Source organism: Natator depressus, chromosome 9, assembly GCF_965152275.1.
Source record: "Natator depressus isolate rNatDep1 chromosome 9, rNatDep2.hap1, whole genome shotgun sequence".
Classification (NCBI taxonomy): domain Eukaryota; kingdom Metazoa; phylum Chordata; order Testudines; family Cheloniidae; genus Natator; species Natator depressus.
Genome location: NC_134242.1, coordinates 66,335,530 through 66,356,846, shown reverse-complemented (window position 1 = coordinate 66,356,846; position 21,317 = coordinate 66,335,530). Strand labels below are relative to the sequence as shown.

Sequence of the window (21,317 nt, the reverse complement as noted above, 5' to 3'; positions counted from 1 at the left end):
ATAACAACCCAATTCCTGTTTCTCTGCCCCCTCGTTCCCAGAACACAGCTGTGCCCCCCTCCCCAGAGCCCAGGGATCCAGAGAGAGAAACAGCCTTATGCTGGGTCCTGAGCTTGTATGGAGTTTTCTGCATGCCACCTCCTTCCTTTAGGGTATGCTGGGAATTGCAGGTGCCTGGACCCCCTCCTCCACCCTCCCCCTCTGGACAATATCTTCTGTTTGTGAGCTGGGCTCTGCTGGGACCAGTGGCCTTTAGTGGTGGCCAGAAGCTCCGTAGCCCGTTTCTGTGGGCGGGAGGAAAGGAAATTCTGCTCTCAGAACATTCATTTCTGCATCAATTCTGCGTTGCGCAGTGGCACAGAATTCCCACAGGAGTAATTGTGCACATTTGTCTGATAATTCTGGTCTTTACTGTAGTTTTCAACCAATCTGTATAGTATTGAAGTTTGGCTTACTGGCCTGTAATTTCCAGGATCAATGCACAGCAGTGAGAAGATGGCCAGATTTGAGTGGTCAGAGGTAATTGCATTCAAGAGATTACAAATATTTACTATTGCTCCCTGGTTAGGCTGAAAAGATCTTACCTTGCTTAGTTTACATAAGACTAAATCTAGAGAAGTTGAGTAAATAGTTTGTCGTTTTAATTCAATTTGCTGTCTGTCCGTAGTCTTCCAACACTATAGTTGTGTAGGTAACTTCAGGGAGATCTAAGACAACAAAACTCAGTAACCTGTAAGAGGCAGAACAAAATGGTAAGGAGTGTCTGGACCATACACTTGGATCTCAGTCAATGGGCATAGACAAAGGGTCCTTTCCCAGGAAGTTGGATTGCTTATCATGCTGCAGTTGGTGAGGAGAGAAGTTGGGGTCTGTTGATTCTAAGGGCAAAACCATCTGGTGGTAATGAACCAAGCAGATATACATGGTTTTTCTGTGGATTAAGTGTTATGTGCAAATCCAGCTACCTGTTAATCTAAGTGCACACTTGCTGTTAAATGCAGTGATGGCACAATGAAAAAGGATGGCTTCTAAAAACACACATTCTGGATTATATGGTTTTGTCACTGTTGGAAAAACATCCATACTGAATATTTGAACAAAAATGTGATGTGAGGACTACATGAAAATACTAAAATGAGACTTTCAGCCAGAAGCTACATTAGTGAGCTTATGAAAATTGAATTAAAGAAATGTTCCCTCTTAAATACAGTAAAAGCCCCTTTCAGGTAAAAAAAACATTTGCTATAATACAAAGGTAAAATGTATATTAATATGCTATTAAAGGAGTATTATTATTATTTAAATTATAATATTTATAATAATTATAATATAATATATTTAAATTATATAATATAATATTAAAGGAGTATTATTAGTATTATTAATATTCTATTAAAGGAACACTTTGTAGTTCTTCTCTACATCTGTTAAAATGTCTAGTGCCTGATACCTTAACACTTTTTTTTCAATCTTTTAATACTTGATGTGAAGATATCAAACTAGACTGCTCTTCAGCTGGTAATGAAATATATAAAATATTGGTAATTGACCATGAGTAACCATCTCAACTATTTTTTTCCACCACAGAATGAGAATATGCTAGTTGTGATGTGTTAATTCTTAGACTTTTTGATAAATTAAGTATTAAAAGAGTTTAATTATTTACTAATAAACATTTGACTATTTCTGTGAAATGCTACAGCCTACTAATAACTTTGCTGTGTTTTTTTTTTTTTTTTCACACTATAACCATTCTTCGCTGACCACTGCATGCAGATAGTTGGAAGTAAAGTTGCGGTGAGTACAAATCTGGTAGTGTTTTTCCTAAGTACATGTTTATATTGTAGAATTTAGGCTTAAAATTGAGTTATTTCATCATATTTTATGCACCCTTAACACATGCCAGATGGTGCTTGTTTTATCATATTATCAGCTTAATAGTTTAGGGGAAAAAGTTGTAAGAAATTATTTATTTACTGTAAACTCTCAATCTGATTCAAAGCCGGTTTAATTCATTGGGAGTCTTACTGTTGACAACAGACTTTGAATCAGGCCTTCTATATGCAGTTGAGGCAGGTTTTGCTTTTTACAGCAAAAGTAATACTTGATTCATAGTTAAGAAATTCAGTTGGTCTTGAGCTTATTGTGTCTCATGTAGACCTTGGTATTCACCAGTGGCGCATAGTCCAGTACAAACAAATCTGCTTTAGGATATCACTTGGAGCTATGAGAAACCTAGAGTAATCATGCAGACTTCAAGCATGACATGAGGCTTTCCAGGAACTATGGTTTTAATGTTTCATTGGGAGTGTCTTCTGTTTTGACTTTTGTCAAAACAAGAAGTTCACTTTTGTCACTTAGTGTGTGTTAACACCTCATTGCTTTGCCAATAAAGTCATTATATATATGAAGTCTGTTGTGGCTGGATTAGCATTAGTGAGGTCAAAAGTATTGTGGAATAGAAGAAAGCAAATCTAATGTTGAACTCGAACTCACATGTAAAATTGAGACGCAGCGATGACATAATATGGATTTTTGTGGAAAAAGTAAAGTCTGAGATTGAATCAGTGTCATTGACCCTAGATGCACAGTCAGCACCTCCATATGGTTTACTAAACAAATACATTATTTTGTTGTGGGAATAGACTCAGGAAGTGAGGATAGTTTGGCAAAAGTTTTTTTTTTTTTTTTAAATTTTTAAGTACGGTGTAATTAAAAATGTACGTTTTAAATGACAGCCTGGAGCCAGGATATCTCTTGATGTAACTGGTAGTGTTGTTTCAAGAAGACATTAAACCAAACACTCATCTGAAAAGTTATTTAGAAGTCTGCTGCAGTGTTTTTTCTGTTTGAATCACTTCAGTGATTCCTTTGCTGTGTAGTCTTGTGTTATGAACCATAAATTTCAATTTTTTGTTTTATAAGGTCTAATAATTGGTGCGTCAGCATTTTACATGTTCAAAGGCCATTTGAGATATGCAAGTGTTATAAATGACACGGCTGCTGGTTTGGCCTCATCCAGAATAGAAGCTAAAAAGTTTGTCTACTTGCTGTGCTCTTTGGCTTGTAAATAGCGTTATTTCAAATGCTTCTTCGGATGTGATATCAGAGTAGTGATATAGCAGCCTGTGTATTATGAGGTATTTCCATTCTGGGGAAAATGAGTGAAATGGCCAATCCTACTTAATTTTTCTGTTTATGCTGTGGAACAGGGATGGGCAAACTGCAGCCCGGATCTGGCCCGTCAGGGCTTTGGCTCTGGCCCGCGGGATTGCCCTCCCGTGGTGCCGCAGGCCCCGTGCCGCTCTCAGAAGCGGCCAGCACCATGTCCCTGGGACCCAGGGGGAGGGGGAGGGCACAGGCGCAGAGGGCTCAGTGCTTTGCCCTTGCCTCCAGGCACTGCCCCCTGCAGCTCCCATTCGCTGGGAATGCAGAACAGTGGCCAGTGGGAGCTTCGGGGGAGGTACTTGGAGGCATGGCAAGGGGAGCATGTGGAGTCCTGTGCCCCCCACTCCCCCCCAGGGGCCACGCAGGGATGTGGTTCCTGCCGCTTCCCAGAGCAGTGCGGCATGGGGCCGGGGCAGGAAGGGAGGGAGCCTGCCCTGGCCCCGGTGTGTGCCGCTGCCACCCCAGAGCCGCTTTGGGAAAGCGGCGCCAGGCTGGAGCCCAGACCTGTCCTGACCTTGCTCCCCAACTCCCTGCCCTAAGCCCCCTGCCTGCACCTCGCACCCCTGCCCTAAGCCCCCTGCCTGCACCTCGCACCCCTGCCCTAAGCCCCGTGCCTGCACCTCGCACCTCTGCTGCACCCTAAGCCCCCTGCCTGCACCTCGCACCCTCATACACCCTGCCTCCTTCTTCTGCCCCAATCTCTTGCCCTGAGCCTGTTCCTGCACACCACACCCCCTCCCACACCCCGCAGTCCCTCCCGCACCCTAACCCCCTGCCCCGGCCTTGCATACAATTTCTCCACCCAGATGTGGCCCTCGGCCAAAAAGTTTGCCCACCCCTGCTGTAGAAACTGGGAAAGGGGACAACACAAACAAATTCTTTCCATGTGTGAATTAGTCTAAAGGCAGTCCTGAGAGAATATAATTTAAGGAAGGGAAGGGAAACTGGTAGCATTCCTAATAAAATGAGGAAAATCCCGAGGATTCTAGGAAGTCGCTTTGAAGATTGTATAACAAATACGTCGAGCCTTGAAAGAGGAGTAGAATTGCTAAAAGACAGCCGCCCCCCGAAGCGCGCAAACCAAACCATTGCACATTTCTTTTCTCTTGATTGTTTGTTTGTTTCTTGAAGGTTACAACAATGCACCTTTGTTTAGAGTAACATTGGTAAATAATACAATCCTCAGGTCTCTCTTGAACAGGATGTTACCATGTTGGAGTGAGCATCTTTTCACTGCTCATGACATCTTTTTGGTGACTTTATTAAGTTGAGTGACATCTGTGATTACACATGTAACAAACCGGCATGTCTGTCAAATATTATTAATCAAAACAGTGGGCAGGTGTGCTGAGTCTTTAGCAGGTGAGTGTACTTTGATATTCATGAAATGGTAATCAGATTTCTAAATATCTGTGTCCTCGACTATTTTGCTGAGCACATAATTGGTCCATTAATTTTTCCCTAACAGCTCCCCATATTATCATATCAGACTATAAACTTTTTAACGAAAATTTGGTATAAAATAGTTTGGTTATCAACACTTTATAAAACCTCTTTCTGCCCCATGGTAGTCACACTCCAACAGGTGATATCAGGAGCTGCCTGGGTGATATTCGATGTTAAAAAGCCCATTGTTCTCTCATGAAGTAGGAACCTATACATACATATGTAATCTTTTCAGAAAAGATTACAATACAGTCATGTTAAAATTTGAAGGGACACAGTTTGTCAGAGAAATCATGCTTTGCTGTACTGAATGATTTCAGCTTTTAGGAAATGTTTGTTAGTAAATTTTCTTTTAATATAGGCAATGTCAGATACGAGAGAAAATAATGGAACTAGTATACAAGCTTAAGGTTCTGTAATAAACTAATTTTATATTAGGTAGCACATTGTAAACCTTACTGCTTGTCTTGATTTGTTTGGCAGTATTTTCTTATACTTTAGTTGCTGAAAGCAGAGTATTATAGCCTTTCTTTTAGAACATTTCATTTTTTTTCTATTAATACCGCAATAAAACAGCCAAGCAGGAGGAACTACAGGTGCTGCTTGCCTTTTTTTGTGTATTTGTATAAGCACGAGTACCAATTTCTTAAAGCATTGCTGTTCATGTCATGAATTTACAGATATAGAACTTAGATGTCATGCTGGTGAATTCATCTTACAAGCCATGAGGTAGAACTCTTGAAGAGAGGTTATTAGTTGCAGGTAATTTAAATCTCAGTAGTTACCAAGAAGTGGTTTTGGGACTAATATTTCTTGAAACCTTCCAAGTTAGTATGATTTTTAGTTGATGGGAATGATCTGTATAAAGAAGTTTAATGTTTCAGGTGAGGAGATGAAAATGTAAAGAATAATTTATTGAAACTTATGAAAAAAACTTAAACTTATCTACAACTTTTACCTGACCAAAAAGTTAAACTTGACTAATAAAAAAGGGAAAAATAGCACAGCAGATGTGGAGGAAAGCAGATGTGGAGGAAAACTCATTTCCTGCTATAAATTTAAAGGGGGAAAAGCAAAACTCGGAGCCTGAAGATTTTGACAGTCAACTGAACACACAACTTCCAAGCATGGTGCCACATTGAATTGTACTGTTCTTGAATTTAGGAAGATTAAAAGTAGCTTTGAAAATACCTGTAACCAACCCTTTGCTTTCAAATGATGATCACTTGAATAAATAAAATCTCTAAAATAATTCAGTATGTATTTTAACTTTTGTTTGGATGCTAATCAACTTTCAAAGGTTTTACTTCTTATTATTTTTCAGTTATATACATATATATAACTCATTTGTTTCCTCATTGTTTATGCGAGTCCAGTAAAAATGAACAATATTTTTGGAACAAACAGAACTGAAGAAACAAAAATAAAAAACCAAAAATCTTGTCCTGCTATCAGGAATCTAAATGGGTAAAGATCAGATCAGATCTTTGATCAAATATTTTAGACAGAAGTTTAATCAAGAATGAATACAGTAAAATTAATTGAAACTGCTGTTTTTCATAATTGAATTGAAGTTCACCTGCTAAAAAAGTAATGTCTGAAAGAGATGGTATTCTTTACCTTTTTGTTACCTGAGTAATTAGCTGCAGATTGATTTGATAGGGTGTTCAGACGATATCAAATAGTTGGAAATAAGATTTCATAGACTTACAGTTTTAAACCTTCAGATGAAGTCACATGCAGTTTAATGAGGGTGAGTTTGGAAAGATCATGATGACCCCGGTCAATTTTCTGACTTAAGAATAATTTTAAAGTTGCATAGTAAAGCTATAAGTAACCACACTATAAGAGTTGAAAGGTTGGATGAAAAATATTCTTGAAAGTTGACAAGACTTCTGTATGGTGTGACAAGGTCAGGCCAGATGGCTACAGGAGCGTAATAGAAGGCAGATATATTAGCCCCAGGCTAAGTAGGTCCCTTTTCCCTGGGTAAGGTAACAGGAAAGGTTCCAGAACAATCAGGAACTTTCTGGAAAAAATTAAGGCAGACAGGCTGATTATAACACCTGCAGCCAATCAAGAAGCTGCCAGAATCAATTAAGACAGGCAGGCTAACCAGGGCACCTGGGTTTAAAAAAGGAGCTCACTTCAGTTTGTGGTGTGCGTGCGAGGAGCTGGGAGCAAGAGGTGCAAGAAGCTGAGAGTGAGAAGGCATACTACTGGAAGACTGAAAAGTACAAGCAGTATCAGACATCAGGAGGAAGGTCCTGTGGTGAGAATAAAGAAGGTGTTGGGAGGAGGCCATGGGGAAGTAGCCAAGGGAGTTGTAGCTGTCACGCAGCTGTTACAGGAGCCACTGTAGACAGCTGCAATCCACAGGGCCCTGAGCTGGAACCCGGAGTAGAAGGCGGGCCCGAGTTCCCCCCCATCCCTCCAACTCCCTACTTGATACCGGAGGAGTTGAACTGGACCCTGGGTTCCACCAGAGGGGAAGGTCTCTGGCCTGTTCCCCGATCCACTAGGTGGATCAGCAGAGACTGCGGGGGTTATTGTTCTTCCTTTTTCCCATGCTGGCCAGTAATGAGGCTAACTGAGTGAAAGGCAGATTGAGCCACGAAAGTGGCCAAACTGAGGGCTGCTGTGAACCTCTGAGGCAAGCAAATCCACCAATAAGCGTAGGACCCACCAGTGCAAAGGAGGAACTTTGTCACAACTGGTGTGAGCAGTGGGATCTGGTGTGCACAGCACGGCGGAAGAAGGAGGGTGTTTGGGGAAGGAAAAAAAGAGGGGGGGGGGAGCGGGTTTATTTTTTTTTTTCACCACAATGGAAGACGTAGTGCGGGCACTGATACAAGCCATGGCTGCCCAGCAGGAGGCTACCCATGTCCAGGCAGCCGCCCAACAGGAGACAGTGCGGCTGCAGTAGGAGACCAATCGCCTGTTGATGGACCAGGCTGCTCAAGACTGTACTGTGTTGCGGGAACTGGTAAATCAAGTGAAGGCCGTTATGGAGATGAACCATGGCCATGATGGGACGAGGATCATATGGGCCAGCAATTGCCTGCAGAAAATGATGGGGGAGGATGACATAGAGGCATATCTCCTGGCCTTTGAGAGGACAGCCCTACGGGAGGCCTGGCCTCAAGATCGGTGGTCTGGCATCCTTGCCCCATTCCTGTGTGGGGAGGCCCAGAAGGCCGACTATGATTTGCCTTAAGAAGCGCAGCAGACTACCACCAGCTGAAAGCAGAGATCCTGGCCAGATCTGGGGTAACAACCGCAGTGCCGGCCCAGCGATATCATGAGTGGAGGCACCAGGAAAACAAAACCCCGTGGTCCCAATTATATGACCTCATCCATCTCACACGAAAGTGGTTGCAAACTGAGTCCCGGAGTCCGGAGGACATACTATGTTGGATCATATTAAAGAAGTTCTGTATTAAAATCACAAATGAGTTTGATTTCCCATAGTTTAAATTCCAGGGTATTACTAATTAAGAGGTCTCTTGGTTTTTGGTACTGTTTCTCTCCCTCTGTGTGAAACTTGCAAGCTGCTAATTGTGTTAGTACATTCTAAGGCAGAGTCTGTTCTCAAAGCAATTCACAGAGAGACAGACTCAAAGCAATACTCTAACAACAGAAACAGCACCCAGAGACTCCCCGCCCTTTTGTTGTATTAACAATTATGATTAAAATAGAGATAGAGGATGTGTGTGAATAATAACTGAATGATCAGGAAGGTTCCAGCCTAAGAATCCAGTGTCCATCGGCTGAAGAAGGCGTCAAGTGGAAATAACCAGAGGACCCCCGGAGGGCAGACTGGAATCCACCCAACAGCCTCAAGAATGGGAGAACCAAAGAACAAGATAACATCTAGCAGCAGGGAGCCGTCAGGAATGTGCCATCTGCTGATTGATTCAGCAACAGCATGATGAAGCAATTCCCATAGACTGGCATAGGAAGAAATTCCTTTAAAAATAGACTCTAAAAAGTGAGAACTTTGGGGTCTGATTCTGCAAACCAACTTCCAGGAGCATCAGATGAGCATCTGACAAGGCCCTGCTCCCTCCTCATGTCCAGGCCACCTGGCCAGTGGCTTGGCATGAGCAACTCTAAGGCTGGTAACTATGATATCAACCTTGCAGAACTTGTGTGTGTGTTTGTATGAATGAATGTGTGAATAAATATGAGATTGAATGGAAGGTTATAGCTATAACTAACTGCTTACTATGATTCTTTCTGTATTCACAATAAATGTGGTATTTTGCCTTTTTCCCTTTAATAAGATCCTGCTGGTTTTTATTTTATTGGTATAACTACTAGAGGTTCTGGTCATCGATCGATACATGAGGGGACTACCACCAGATCTTGGTGCATGGCTAAGCCAGAACGAACCCTCATTGATGAAGTTGTTGCACTGGTAGAGAGGCGAAGGACAGCAAGGGAGCTGACCCGACCAGTTAAGGAAGAGGTACCCCGGGTTAAACTAGCAGCACCAAGCCCTAGGGCTCGGGTGACTGGGCCACCAGGAGAGCCCAGGTGGAAAAAGAGAGGGGCTTAAGGCCCACCGGAAGCCACAAAGAGTCGGAGCACTGAGGGGGAAGAGGATTGTGATGTTAGAAGGCCCAAACCAAGAGACCGGGGAATGCCTAGGCTCCATACAGATGGTAGGCCTGCGGGGAGTGGGGACACATAGCTGCACAGTGTTAAAATGCCGAGGAGCCTATGCAGTGTAACCTGGGGAACTGGGCAGACCAATGCTCCCTAATCCACCTTGTTGCGGGGGGTCTCACTAACCCCACATATGTACACCGGACCAGTGAAACTAAATGGGGTAGAGACCATAGCACTGGTTGATTCGGGGAGTGCTATCGCGCTTATCTCGGGGAAGCTCGTGAAGCTTAGTCAGCTGCTGCGGGCTAAACGTACAGGGAAAACATGCATCCATGGGACAGTTTGTTACTACCCCACCATCCCAGTAAAAATTGAAATCCAGGGGAACACTACTGAGGTAGCAGCAGGTGTAGTCCCTAAACTCCCATACCCGGTGCTCAGAGGAAGGGACTTCCCAGGGTTTGGAGACTTACTCCCAGTAGGAAGATGGGAGAAAGAGGGGAACCCTGAAATCAGTGAGGCATCCACAGTAGACTGTCAACCCCAGTCTTCTCTGAAATATCCCCAGATTTGTTCTCCACTCCCAGACAGGGTAGAAAGATGAAAAGGGAAAGGAGGACAGCTAAGGCCTTGGGAACCCGAATACTAGCCCAAAGCCAGAGGGTCGCTCTCGTAGGTAGGCGGACTCGAACAGCTGAACAGGAGGCCACCCAGGAGAGAGAAGCACTCTCTGACCCCCACCCTAATGCCTCTTAACCAGTAGAGGCAACAGAGACTGGCCCCCTAGAACTCGGGCAGATTAGCCTCGGAGAGGAAATTTTGGACGGGACCAGGCTGAAGACCCAAGGTACGACAACATTAGGAAGGAGGTGATAGAAGTAGATGGGGTTCCCATAGAAGGGAAAACCCAGGGACAATGACCCTACTTCATAATGAAGAAGGATCTCTTATATTGGGTTGCACCAGTACAGGGACAGAAGGTACAGCAAATCCTAGTACCTCAAAAACACTAGAACGCTGTATTAAGTCTTGCCCATAGTCATCTTTTTTGGGGGCATTTGCGGGTAGAGAAGACCCTGGCACGGGTCCTACGACGGTTCCTCTGGCCTGGAGTACATGAAGTATGGAGGTGCATCCTGCCCAGAGTGTAATCTGCACAATCCCCGTTCCCACTTGAGGGCACCTTTAGTACCCCTTCCCATCATAGAGGTCGAGCGAATAGCCATGGACCTTGTGGGACCCCTGGAGAAGACGGCGCGGGGCCACCAATACAAACTTGTTGTTTTGGACTATGCTACTCGCTACCCAGAAGCTGTCACCCTGTGGAACACAGCCTCTAAAATGATAGCCAAAGAGCTGGTGGGGATCTTTGCCCAAGTGGGGCTACCAGAGGAGATATTAACAGACCCCATTTATGTTGAAGCTAATGAAGGACCTCTGTACACTGCTCCACATACATACCCTGAGGACTTCGGTCTATCATCCGCAGACCGATGGGCTGGTGGAAAGGTTGAGCTGAACCCTCAAGGCTATGATAAGGAAGGTGGTAAGTCAGGATGGGAAGGATTGGGACACCCTACTACCTTACCTTATGTTCACCATCTGGGAGGTACCTCAGGCCTCAACTGGGTTTTCCCCCTTTGAGTTATTATGTGGGCGCCACCGCCGTGGCATACTAGATATCGCTAAAGAGATCTGGGAAGAGGAACCCAATGAGGGGAGAAATGTAGCAGAACACGTATTTCAGATGCGAGACCGGATAGCCCAGGTCACCCCTATTGTACGGGAACATTTGGAAAAGGCGCAGGAGGCCCAACGAATCCATTACAATCGCTAGGCAAAAGTCCAACCGTTTCAGCCAGGGGATCGGGTGATGGTGTTGGTACCTACGGCAGAAAGCAAGCTTCTGGCCCAGTGGAAGGGGCCCTATGAGGTGGTTGAACCTGTGTGGGAAGTAACCTGCAAGGTGTGGCAGCCAGCAGATCCGGATATCCCCTGATCTGACACTGAAACAGAATAAGGAGATAACTGAGATGATCAGCCGATACCAGGACGTGTTTTCAACCAAACCAGTCTGGACCACCGAAGCATATCCCCATATTGTCACAGACCCCGGGGCAAAGGTAACTTTAAGGCCCTACCAGGTCCCTTTGGCAAAAAGGGAGGAGATCAAGGCGGAGGTAAAAAGGAGGTTGGAACTGAGAGTCATAGAAGAGTCCCACAGTCAATGGTCGAGCCCAATTTGTGTTGGTGCCCAAACCCGATGGCAACACTAGGTTTTGTAATGACTTTCGCCGGCTAAACGAGAGATCCAAATTTGATGCATACTCCATACCCCATATTGATGAGTTTGTTGACCGCCTGGGCAATGCCCGACTTTTGACCATCCTTGATTTAACAAAGCAAGCTTTTACTCCTGGAAATTCTGCTGAGCACGAAGTAGTTCTCCATCTTCTAAGGATGGAAAAAATCAGGAACTAATTTGTTTTAAAACAACAATGCATATTTGTTAAAGGCTTGCTTCGTTAGCTTTAAAGAGACTTTTTTCAGTAAACGTTTACTTTGCAAATCCTGAGGTCCACTTCTGAAAAAGGAATATGTCTACAATTCATAAATTTCTTATTTTGGTGAGCTAACAAATGGATTTCTCGCCAGCTTTTTCAAGTTGAATATTATATTTTCTGTCGCATTTTAACACAACCTGGTGAAGTGTAACTTTTTGTCCAAACATCTGTCTCATCTTAACAAATTTTTAGCTAAGTATTAAAGCATTCCATCTTAAGATATCAAAACATGTTATAACTACTGTAGTGCACCCACCACTGGGTGAAATGTCAGCTGTGCCATTCTGCATCAGCAATTTTGTATAACAGATTGTGGCAGATCAGAGCATTTCTCCAGCTGAGAATGCAAGGATGTGTTTAGGTAAGCAGAACACAGAAAACAAGTTTAAAAACTTGCCAGGACACTTGGTTTGCATGGATTGTGAAAAGTGGGGCTTTGGATTGCAGCTTTCATATATTAGACGAATGAGGGATTGTAGCAGTTTGGCTCTCTAAAATCTTACTTGGGCACTCTTACTGTGTGCTTGGAGGAAAGAGACACCTACTGAACCATGAGTACCATCACTTCATGCTTGGGTTGCCAATTTTGGTTGGATGTATTCCTGGAGGTTTCATCACAGGACATAATCTTTAGTTAAAGATTAATCTTTAATTCATGGAGACTCCAGGATAACCCTGGAGGACTGGCAACCCTACTTCATGCTGAATCAGGACCTTCCTTTGATTGCTGATAAATGTATAGACCCAGGCCCTGTTTAGCTTCACTTAAAAAAAAAAAAAATCCATTCTTTCCATAATTACCACTGATCAATTGGCAATATAGGACTGATAATATAGGTAATATAGGACTGTTATAGCAGGGAAAGTACTTAATTTTTAAGATGACTATGCTTTTAGGAAGTTTCTTTACACTTCAGAGACTTCTTTAAAGTTCTAATATTCCATTCAGGGCTACAGTATTGATTACAACCTGAGCTGCCCTGGCTAGCTTTCGAGCTTCCAAGATGATGATGTTGACCTCCTAGAAATGCTAAATAGTTTGGGTCATGGTTACCCAAGAGTCCACCTTAGTTTGTGTCATGGTATTTCAGCTGAGATGAGCAGAAGCTCCTAAAGCAGAGCTTCCTTGTAAATATGTTTGGGGCTGTTGGCAGGGTGTTCAGTTTGAAAGCTCCTTGGCTTTGGATCTTGTTTCACCTAGATTAACCTTCCAGATATGCTGCAGAGGTCTAGCTTTACTTAAAGCGTTTGGGTGATATTTGAGGAATTTAAGTTTTTTTTCATTTTGTTTTAAAAATTTTAGTGGTTAGTAATAGTGCAGCTTAGTGTGGGGTGAGCAGTTTAATTGTCAGAATGATGATGAAACTAAGTTAAACTGTTATGTCACCCAGAGTGTAGAGTAGTTGAATTTGGGACATACTCCACAAATCTAAACAAATAAAATTGACTGCAGAACAAGGAGTTTGAATGTAATTAATTTGGCAAATTAAAGGCTGCTACTCTGAAACCACTCTTTATTCAGAAAATCACTTCACTCTTTTTAAAATGTTCAGTGATTATTTGTGAGCATTGTATCTTCAAGGTGGAGGATTTGAGTAAACAATGGAATAAGATAAGAAATAAGTCACACCAGGATTGCCTTTGCCATCCCTTGTATCATGCCATATATATTCCAATTAAATAACGAAAGCATAGAACTTGATGATTTCATTTGGTAGCAAACCCAGTGCAACCAAATAGTTAATGACGATATGGGGGAAAGGGGAATTTTTCATGAAGGTAAACGTTTTTAAATTAAGGTAATGGAATATTTTTGTTGTCTGCACTCGCTGTGACATGCAGTGAAAACAACCATTCTGAAAGGCATTATGGAAATGAATGAAGCAAAAAATTGTAGCTGTGCAGCCTATTACAACATTTGATGCAAACGAAAAGCCACAACTTAAAACTGATGTATATATGTAATAGTTTTGTATAGGTAAACTAATTGCTGTTTAAATAGTACCAGACAGTAGGTATTCCTGATGCTTTAGATATAAGGAAACAGCCATTTTGCTGTGAATGGTGAACAATGACAGGAGGGGGTTTTTTGTTTTGTTTTTGAAGGTCCAAATGGCTGCAACTTTATATACCTCCTCGAAGCATCCTGTCCTGGCTGCTGTGAAGGGATGGCAATTTAACTTGAGAGCTACCACATGAGCCAACTCCTAGGTCACATACAAGTGCTTAGATTTCCATGAAATCCAAGTGTTTGATGAAGCTTGGCTAATTAGCACAGCTGGTCTTTGATGTCTGGAGTAGCTCCCCCCCTTTAGTTTTATCAGATGGGTAATGTCCCAGTCATATGTTGCCCGGACCAGCTGCCACAGAGGGTGCTAGCCTCAAACTTAACTGGCGTACCAAGCACAGTACTGCCATCTTGCTACAGGCATCATGTTCCTAACTAATAGTCAAAACTGGTTTTCAGATTACTTTAGGCTAGCAGGAGCTTTTCAGTTTTGCCTCTTCTATGTTCCTCTCTACTATAGACCTTCTAATTTGAGGTGCTAAAACCTGATGCTTCTTCTTTTAAACCATTACTCTGACTTTGGGAATACAAAAGATAATTCTGATGCCATTTTATTCTTCAGTTGCTTATGTTTAATGACGTGTAAAGAAGTGGGTAGAAAAGTACACATTTCATATAAAAAGCAGCATATATGTGTAATAATGTACAGATTCATAGTGTTTTGTTAAAGGTATCCTGTTCCAACATTTCAATTCTTGTTTTTAAGTGTGGTATTGTGCATGAAAAAGAATTCACCCTTTCCCCCAATGTAAGAGCATTGCTTATTTGTCAGCAGGTTGATTTTCATACTTTACACAGCTGGCATGCTGAAGAATCAAGATGCCTTGTTTCTAGACACCTATCTTTCATTTTCATACCTATATCAGTTGCTATAGGCATAACTGATTGGCTGGCTGGAAGGGTGGGCATATAAGCGTGGCATATTATTTCTCCATGTTGACTTTATCCTGGAAATTCATTAGCAGAAAGCTAATGCTCCATGCTTGTGCTCTGCTGACCGAGGGAGTGTGAAAGAGATCCAGACTATCTCATGAACATGCAGTTTTTGCGCTACTATATTTTGTATCAGTACCGCAAAATGTCTAGGTCAAGTGAAGCTATTTATTTAAATAAAATAGAATAATTTCATTTTGACGAGTTGTATCCTGTTAGAAGTAGTAAGTATGGCTGATAACGAGAGTTAAAATGAAACAAAAATAGAAATTTCATAATTTCTCTTAAAAGTACAAAAAAGGATTTATAGCAGGGGGTGCAGTCCCTGACACAATACCCAATGCATACTAAATCCTATTAGATATAAGTCATGGGTGAAATGGGAATATGAAAAATGCCTAGCCTATCTTTATTAGTCTCAGTTAGAGACTGTACAAAGCTAAGGAGCTTTAGGAGCTGCATATTAATCATAACCAGTCTTCTGTGATAAACCTATTTCTTGTAACTTATCAAAGCTGTACAGAAGATTAGTCATTCCCTTTGGTTGAGGAACATTTTGCATATTATTCTGGGTTTTGAACACCATAGCTTTAAAAACTGATTAACAGATACTTTAATTCTAAAAGATCTCCTTGAATTATACAGCTTAGACAGCTATTTTCCTGTAATGCCATCTCAACAGGGGGGTGGCTTCTTTGCCAAAACCTCTATATCATTATTTTGTTGTGTAGAGAATAAGATATTCTAGGGAGCATTACTAGAGGCCAGACAAAAGAACCTTGCAGTATCAAGCAATCATTGAATCATACAGAAATATTTCTTTATTAAATCTTTACTTTAAGCAACAGTTGGTGGATTCCAGCTCCTGTTTCAAGTCATCTTCAATTGTTCAACTCCTTTATCTCGGAGGGGAAAAAGAATTAGCTTAAGGGGCTGCATAAGTAGCTCATGTTAATGCTCATCATTACTAAAGATGTGAGACATGTATAACAGGAGTAATCTGGCAAAGCTCATTCTGATGCTTTAGCCTTAAAGAACTTTTACATGTTTATGGTAATTCTGATAAAGTACAATGAAACAGGTGTTAAAAGCTTCTTATTGTCAGCTGATGGTGTTGGGATTCATAGTGCTGTGAAATATTAGAAGTGCTGGGCTGCCCCATTTTGTGCTTCTGGAATTTGGATCCTGGGTTTTCGCTTTGAATCCTGACCTGTTACTTTGGGAAGGCTTTAAGGGGGCTGGGTGCATAGCCCTGGGTGCGTGGGGAAGGACAGCTCTACTTTCAACTTCATTAAATCCCCTGGGGATACCAGCCATTTGGTTTGTGGTGTTTACTACTTAATGGTGTCTAGCTCTTCTCTAATGAAGAGGAGATAACTACAAAGTAAAGAATTGTAGAGTGTTGGCGGTTGGAAATAGGACATGGATAAATAAGGGATCCTGAGTTATCGGTCTCTTTCCCCCAAGTAAAATCTTTAGTGTTGAATTATTTTTTTCCAACACAAATGTTAAATGTTAACAGTATAGCTACACAAATGAATAAATATATTTGTCTCAAAGATTTGGTATGATCTGTCCTCACTAATTGTAATATGTGGGCCTGCTCCAAAGACATGAATGGTGTAGTAACATACAGAAGGTAGAATGGAGGAATGAACTTGCACTCAGATGTTTGACTAGTTAGGTAACTTGCAACAACTACCCACTTTCTCCTCATACTTGACTGATTACTCTGATGCTTTAGCACTGGTGCTTTCAAAGTAAGTAAAAAGGACAGGATCTCTGCCATATAACTGACACCTTAAATTAGACTGAAAACAAAACTGTCAAAAAATGATCCATGAGATGTATAAAAATGGAAGGGGAATGTTTCTGCTGGGGAACACGAGTCTTCTGCACAAAAAAGAGATTGTGTGAACATTAGCTTTGCTGTATTTTTGTTTTTAGTGGTGCAGTATGGAAAGCTATGAGGAATCCATGGGACTGCTAATGGTAGGTCTGTGCTTGGAGCTAGGGGTGGAAGTGATTTCCAGCTTGAGGAACATACTAATGCTAGCTCTGGTTGAGCTTGTGTACTACAAATAGAATATAGCCTCTGTAGTGGGCGTTGCCCCAAGTATGTGCCTGTGGTATTGGATGGGTACATAGTCGGGGTAGCTAACTTCTCCCACTGCTGTTGCTACACTCTATTTTTAGTGCACTAGCTCAGTCACAGCTAGCATGAGTGTTTCTCTTCAAGATGGAAGTCTCAGCCCGAGCTCAAGGTGTAGCCATACTCAAGTGTCTCACTGGACGCTCTTCTTCGATTTAATTGTTAGGAGTGAAGAGAGAACAGTGTACCTTCTATAAGAAATCTAAGAAGAAGTGCATAGTACACTGCTGATAATTTGCAAATAGCTAGATACATAAATGAAACAATACTTGGTCCATGAAGTATGCTTGAAAAGTTTTAGAGCAGATATTAGCATCAAATTTTCAGTTTTTTCAGCATGTCCAACTTCGGAGCATGGTGCCAACCTTTTTATTTCTGATTCTGTACCTTTATGGAAGATGGGTTGCTTGTCATTAGTTTATCAAGAAGAAAATAAAACTGTATTGTTTACAAAGGAGAGATACCTATTTTTCAAATAGGACATTTACTTATTGCCCAGAGGTAACTGAGAATTTTAAATCATTGCATGTTAGTGTGAAAAAGCTGTTTAGAATGGGGTTTAATTTTTTATCTCATTTAATCTTGTGTACTTGGGTTCATGCTAATTGAGTCACCTGGCTGAGTCTTGACTTTCTAATCTCCTGTTTTTAGTGCTTCATGTTTGCAATATTTAGGACCTTAAACTTATTGCTGGCTCAGGATGATTTTTTTCCTGCACTTCTGTACAATAGTTTTCAGATAAAATTTCACATCAGGGAAGATAATTCTTGTGACCATTTGTCTGTGGAAAAAGCTTCCTTAGCTGTTCAGGGGCATGCCATGTTAAAAAGAGTTAGAGGCAATGGATTAGTGAGCATGGATCAGAAGCAGCCTAATCAGGTACTCCAGTGCCAGAGGAAAGGAGATGTGGCCCACCCAAAGCCCACCCCTCTCTCCCCAAAGCTTGTGATATCCAGAACTCTGTGTGGGTGAAAACACCTCTTTCTGACTCATTCAGTGCTCTCTATCTTCCTGAGCCATGTGACCTGGATATAGAAGAAACTCCAGGAAGGAACCAGCCTTGGGGTCAGAGAAACTGAAGCTGTCAGTAACAAATGCAGAAGCAGCCTACACAGAGGAGTCATTTGACACCTGAAGTCAGGCTGCTTTCTTCAATTTAAATTAAGGTCTGTCTTTTTGGTCACTTGACCTTCATGCTCTTTTCTCCTTTTGCCCCATCTTCTCTGCTTTCTTCCTCTTCCCCCGCTAATCCACTTCTAACAAAAACTGACCCAAAGGGTCGAAAAGAATTATCCAACTAATGATGTTGGTAAACCATAGTTTGGGTCATTCTGCTTGTAAGTTTATTCCTTTCCTTTTCCCTTTGTCTAATGTAGTTAGAGAGCAGTAGTTTGGGATAGGGTTATGGTGGTTATTATTTCTACTGTGCCTAGCACAATGGCACCCCATTCTTGGTTGACCTTAAGACAGTAAATTCTATATAATATGTGGTTCATTGCATGGATAGCATTGCCATGTATGTATCTATGTATACGTTCACTTAGTATTTCAAACACGACTAAATATTATTTAAATCCGTGAAACATTCTTAAAATAATGATACTCCATTTAGTACCTTCAGGATTTAAGGTATAAAATGTTACGATTGAAGTTTCAAATATGTCATATTGCCAAGTCAAATATAAAGTTCCTAATGAAGAAAACATTTATTTTCTGGACCAAAAATATCACCAGCCATAGATTAGCCTGAAAACTTACTAGATGTCCCTTATTTATTAGCAGTAAACAGTCTGTTCTGTCATATCCTTGTGCTTTCTCTTTATTGTACACTAAATCCTCTCTTTCTTGCTCAGAAAATTCTAATTGACTTTTATTTTGGAGTGGTGTACTGAGTTTGGGCTTCAGGATTTGGCCCTTGGAAAATGGGACATCTCTTCCCCCCCCCCCCCCCACCCAGTGCCTCTTAAAGAATTTGCATACATGTTCCCACAAGTAATATTTCAAGCTGAGAAATGTAAAATATGCATATGCAGTGTACAACGACACAGCAGTATTAAAAGTATCACTGTAAATGATGTGAGGAATTCTGTGATCCATTACAAAGTGGAAAAAATATAAGGTTTAAGTGACGAGTATAAAATGTGTTAAATACTTGTAAAGCTACATGTTCTTCAGGTGGCTCTGCATATTCCCAATAATGGGGTACTGCACCCCCTGGTGGTGCCTAATGGTAAAACCTCCTAGAAGCAATGCCTGCTGTCATGCGTGTGTGGCCCCCTCTCACCTCGGTGTCTTTGAATATTTTGAGGGCAAAGGTATATAAGAGGGCACTGTACCCTCTATTGCTTGAGTTGCTGTCAGAAGTGAATTGCTCTGGTCGTTTGGATCTCCGATTTTCTCCATTTTAGCATCTTGTTGGTTTTATAGTTATATTTTATACTTTTGTTCTTCGTATAGCTTTAGTTTAGGATAGTTTTCAGAATAGATTTAAAGGACACTTATATTCATATTGCAATCTAATACAGTCATCAAAAATACCTGCAGTTCATGGTGGAGGGGTGCCATTTCCAATCCAAGATTCTCACATTTAGCCTGTCAACAGCACTTTTTTCGAAGTTCCTTTCCTTGGTAGCAGCACATCTGAGAAAACAGTCTTTTTGTTGACCCATATTTGGATGATTGATTGCTGAAAGCTGTTACACCTGAGGTACTGTTGCAGTACACCATGGTTACTCTCCTTTGATTCTGGGTTTGCTTCTCAATGTCAAGAAGTCAATCTCTGCCCATCTGAGAGAATTTCCTTTTTTTTAGGTTCTATACTGGACTCAAACAGGAAGAGCTTTTCTTCTGGATGACAGGTTTAAAAAAATAGAAGAAATGATTTTTTTTGCAAATTCAAGCCTGTCAGTACCCAGGAGGTGATCATCTTTCTGGTTCTTATGGGCCTGATGGCAGCTATAGCTTATGTAACCCCCCTTGCTCATCTCAGAACGTGTCCAATGTACCAATAGGTGTCTCAAGTTTACACACGCAGCTGGGACCGTCTTCGTGTGTTTGTCACCATGCTTCAGGGTATTGTGGTTTCACTGAGGTGGTGGATGAACTGATAAAATGTTCTGAGTTGTTCTGCTCAATCCCCCTTTGCCATTGGTGATGATAACATGAGATTCTTTCAACAAAGGATGGGGTGTCCATTTAGCTTACTTCACAATCCAGGGTCACTGGGTTTTGCAAGCAAAGAGCTTTCAATTCAGTGTGGTACAATTTAGGGCAATTCATTTGGCTCTCGTGTCGTTCATCCCTCATGTGCAAGGGAAGGTGGTCACATTGCAGCGGACAATAAAACTGTGTTAAATGAACAAACAAGGGGGAGCTCACTCATTCCAATCTTGTGCTGAAGCGGTCAGGTTATGGGATAGGTGCATTCTTCATAATATCTATTTGGTGGCACTGCCTTTGTCAGGGAAAGCAATATGCTAGTAGGTCGTCTCATCGGGGACCGTTCTCAGATTTACAAGTGGTCCCTAAAGGTTCAAGTATCAGAATATCTTTTCCCATTGGGTTCCGCCCAAGGTAGACATGTTTTGAGATAGAAAATCAGCAAGAAATGTCTCCCATTCTATTGAAGAGCAGGGAGGGACTGTCAGTCACTGCTCGATGCCTACTTTTCCAAAATTCCATTTCAGTTAATTCAGAAAGTGGTAAAGATTAGTCAGTACAGGGCAAAAATGTTGATTGCTCCAGCTTGGCCGTGACAGCTGTGGTTCAGACGGACAGTATGTGAGTCTTCCTCTGTCTCCAGATAGGTTGTCACAGCAGCAAGGCAAGCTTTCTACATACATGCTTACAGTTACTTTCTGTAATTGCTATACCAATATCCTTTAATATATAAAAAATAATTTGTTTTACGTTGGAGTGGACCACTGGTGTAAGGTATCCTGTTTGACGTATACAATGTTGAACATTTCAGAGAGAAGCGATCATTGCCTCACCCTAAATAGTGTATCTGGCAAAACATAAAGTGGTATGTAATGGGAAGATGCTTATTCCTGATGCCAGCTGGTAAGCAATTTATGCCTCATAGTATTAAGGTCAATGATCTAATTAACTTATTGCTAGTTTAGCTGCCAACATGCTTGTTTGTCTAATGCCCCTTTAGACCTTTTCCAAATTCTTCGCTTCTTTGCTAGCCTGCAACTTGAATGTAGTGCTCTCTAATTTCTTTGGCTTCCTCCGGTTTTATAGCATTAAGACAGGTGGACAAGTTGGCAATGGTTCTTGTGTTTCCCTTAATGTCTTGAGTAACTTTTTTTTGTAGATATTGCTTTTGTCTGCTACTTAAACTTTGTGTTGTATTGAAAGTAAACTCTGT

The 21,317-nt window shown here is 41.6% G+C and overlaps 1 protein-coding gene across 4 annotated transcripts in view; it reads left to right on the top strand.

Moving 5' to 3' along the window:
• The window catches only part of DIAPH2 (diaphanous related formin 2), an 807,400-nt gene that overhangs the window by 63,139 nt on the left and 722,944 nt on the right, over positions 1–21,317 (top strand). For 3 of the 4 annotated variants that reach the window (XM_074964437.1, XM_074964435.1, XM_074964438.1), the window contains one exon: positions 1,777–1,797. The exons of the other annotated variant lie outside the window; for it this stretch is intronic. In XM_074964437.1, coding sequence (XP_074820538.1) covers positions 1,777–1,797 — 21 coding nt within the window. The remainder of the gene's footprint in view (positions 1–1,776; positions 1,798–21,317) is intronic. 4 annotated transcript variants of the gene reach the window in all.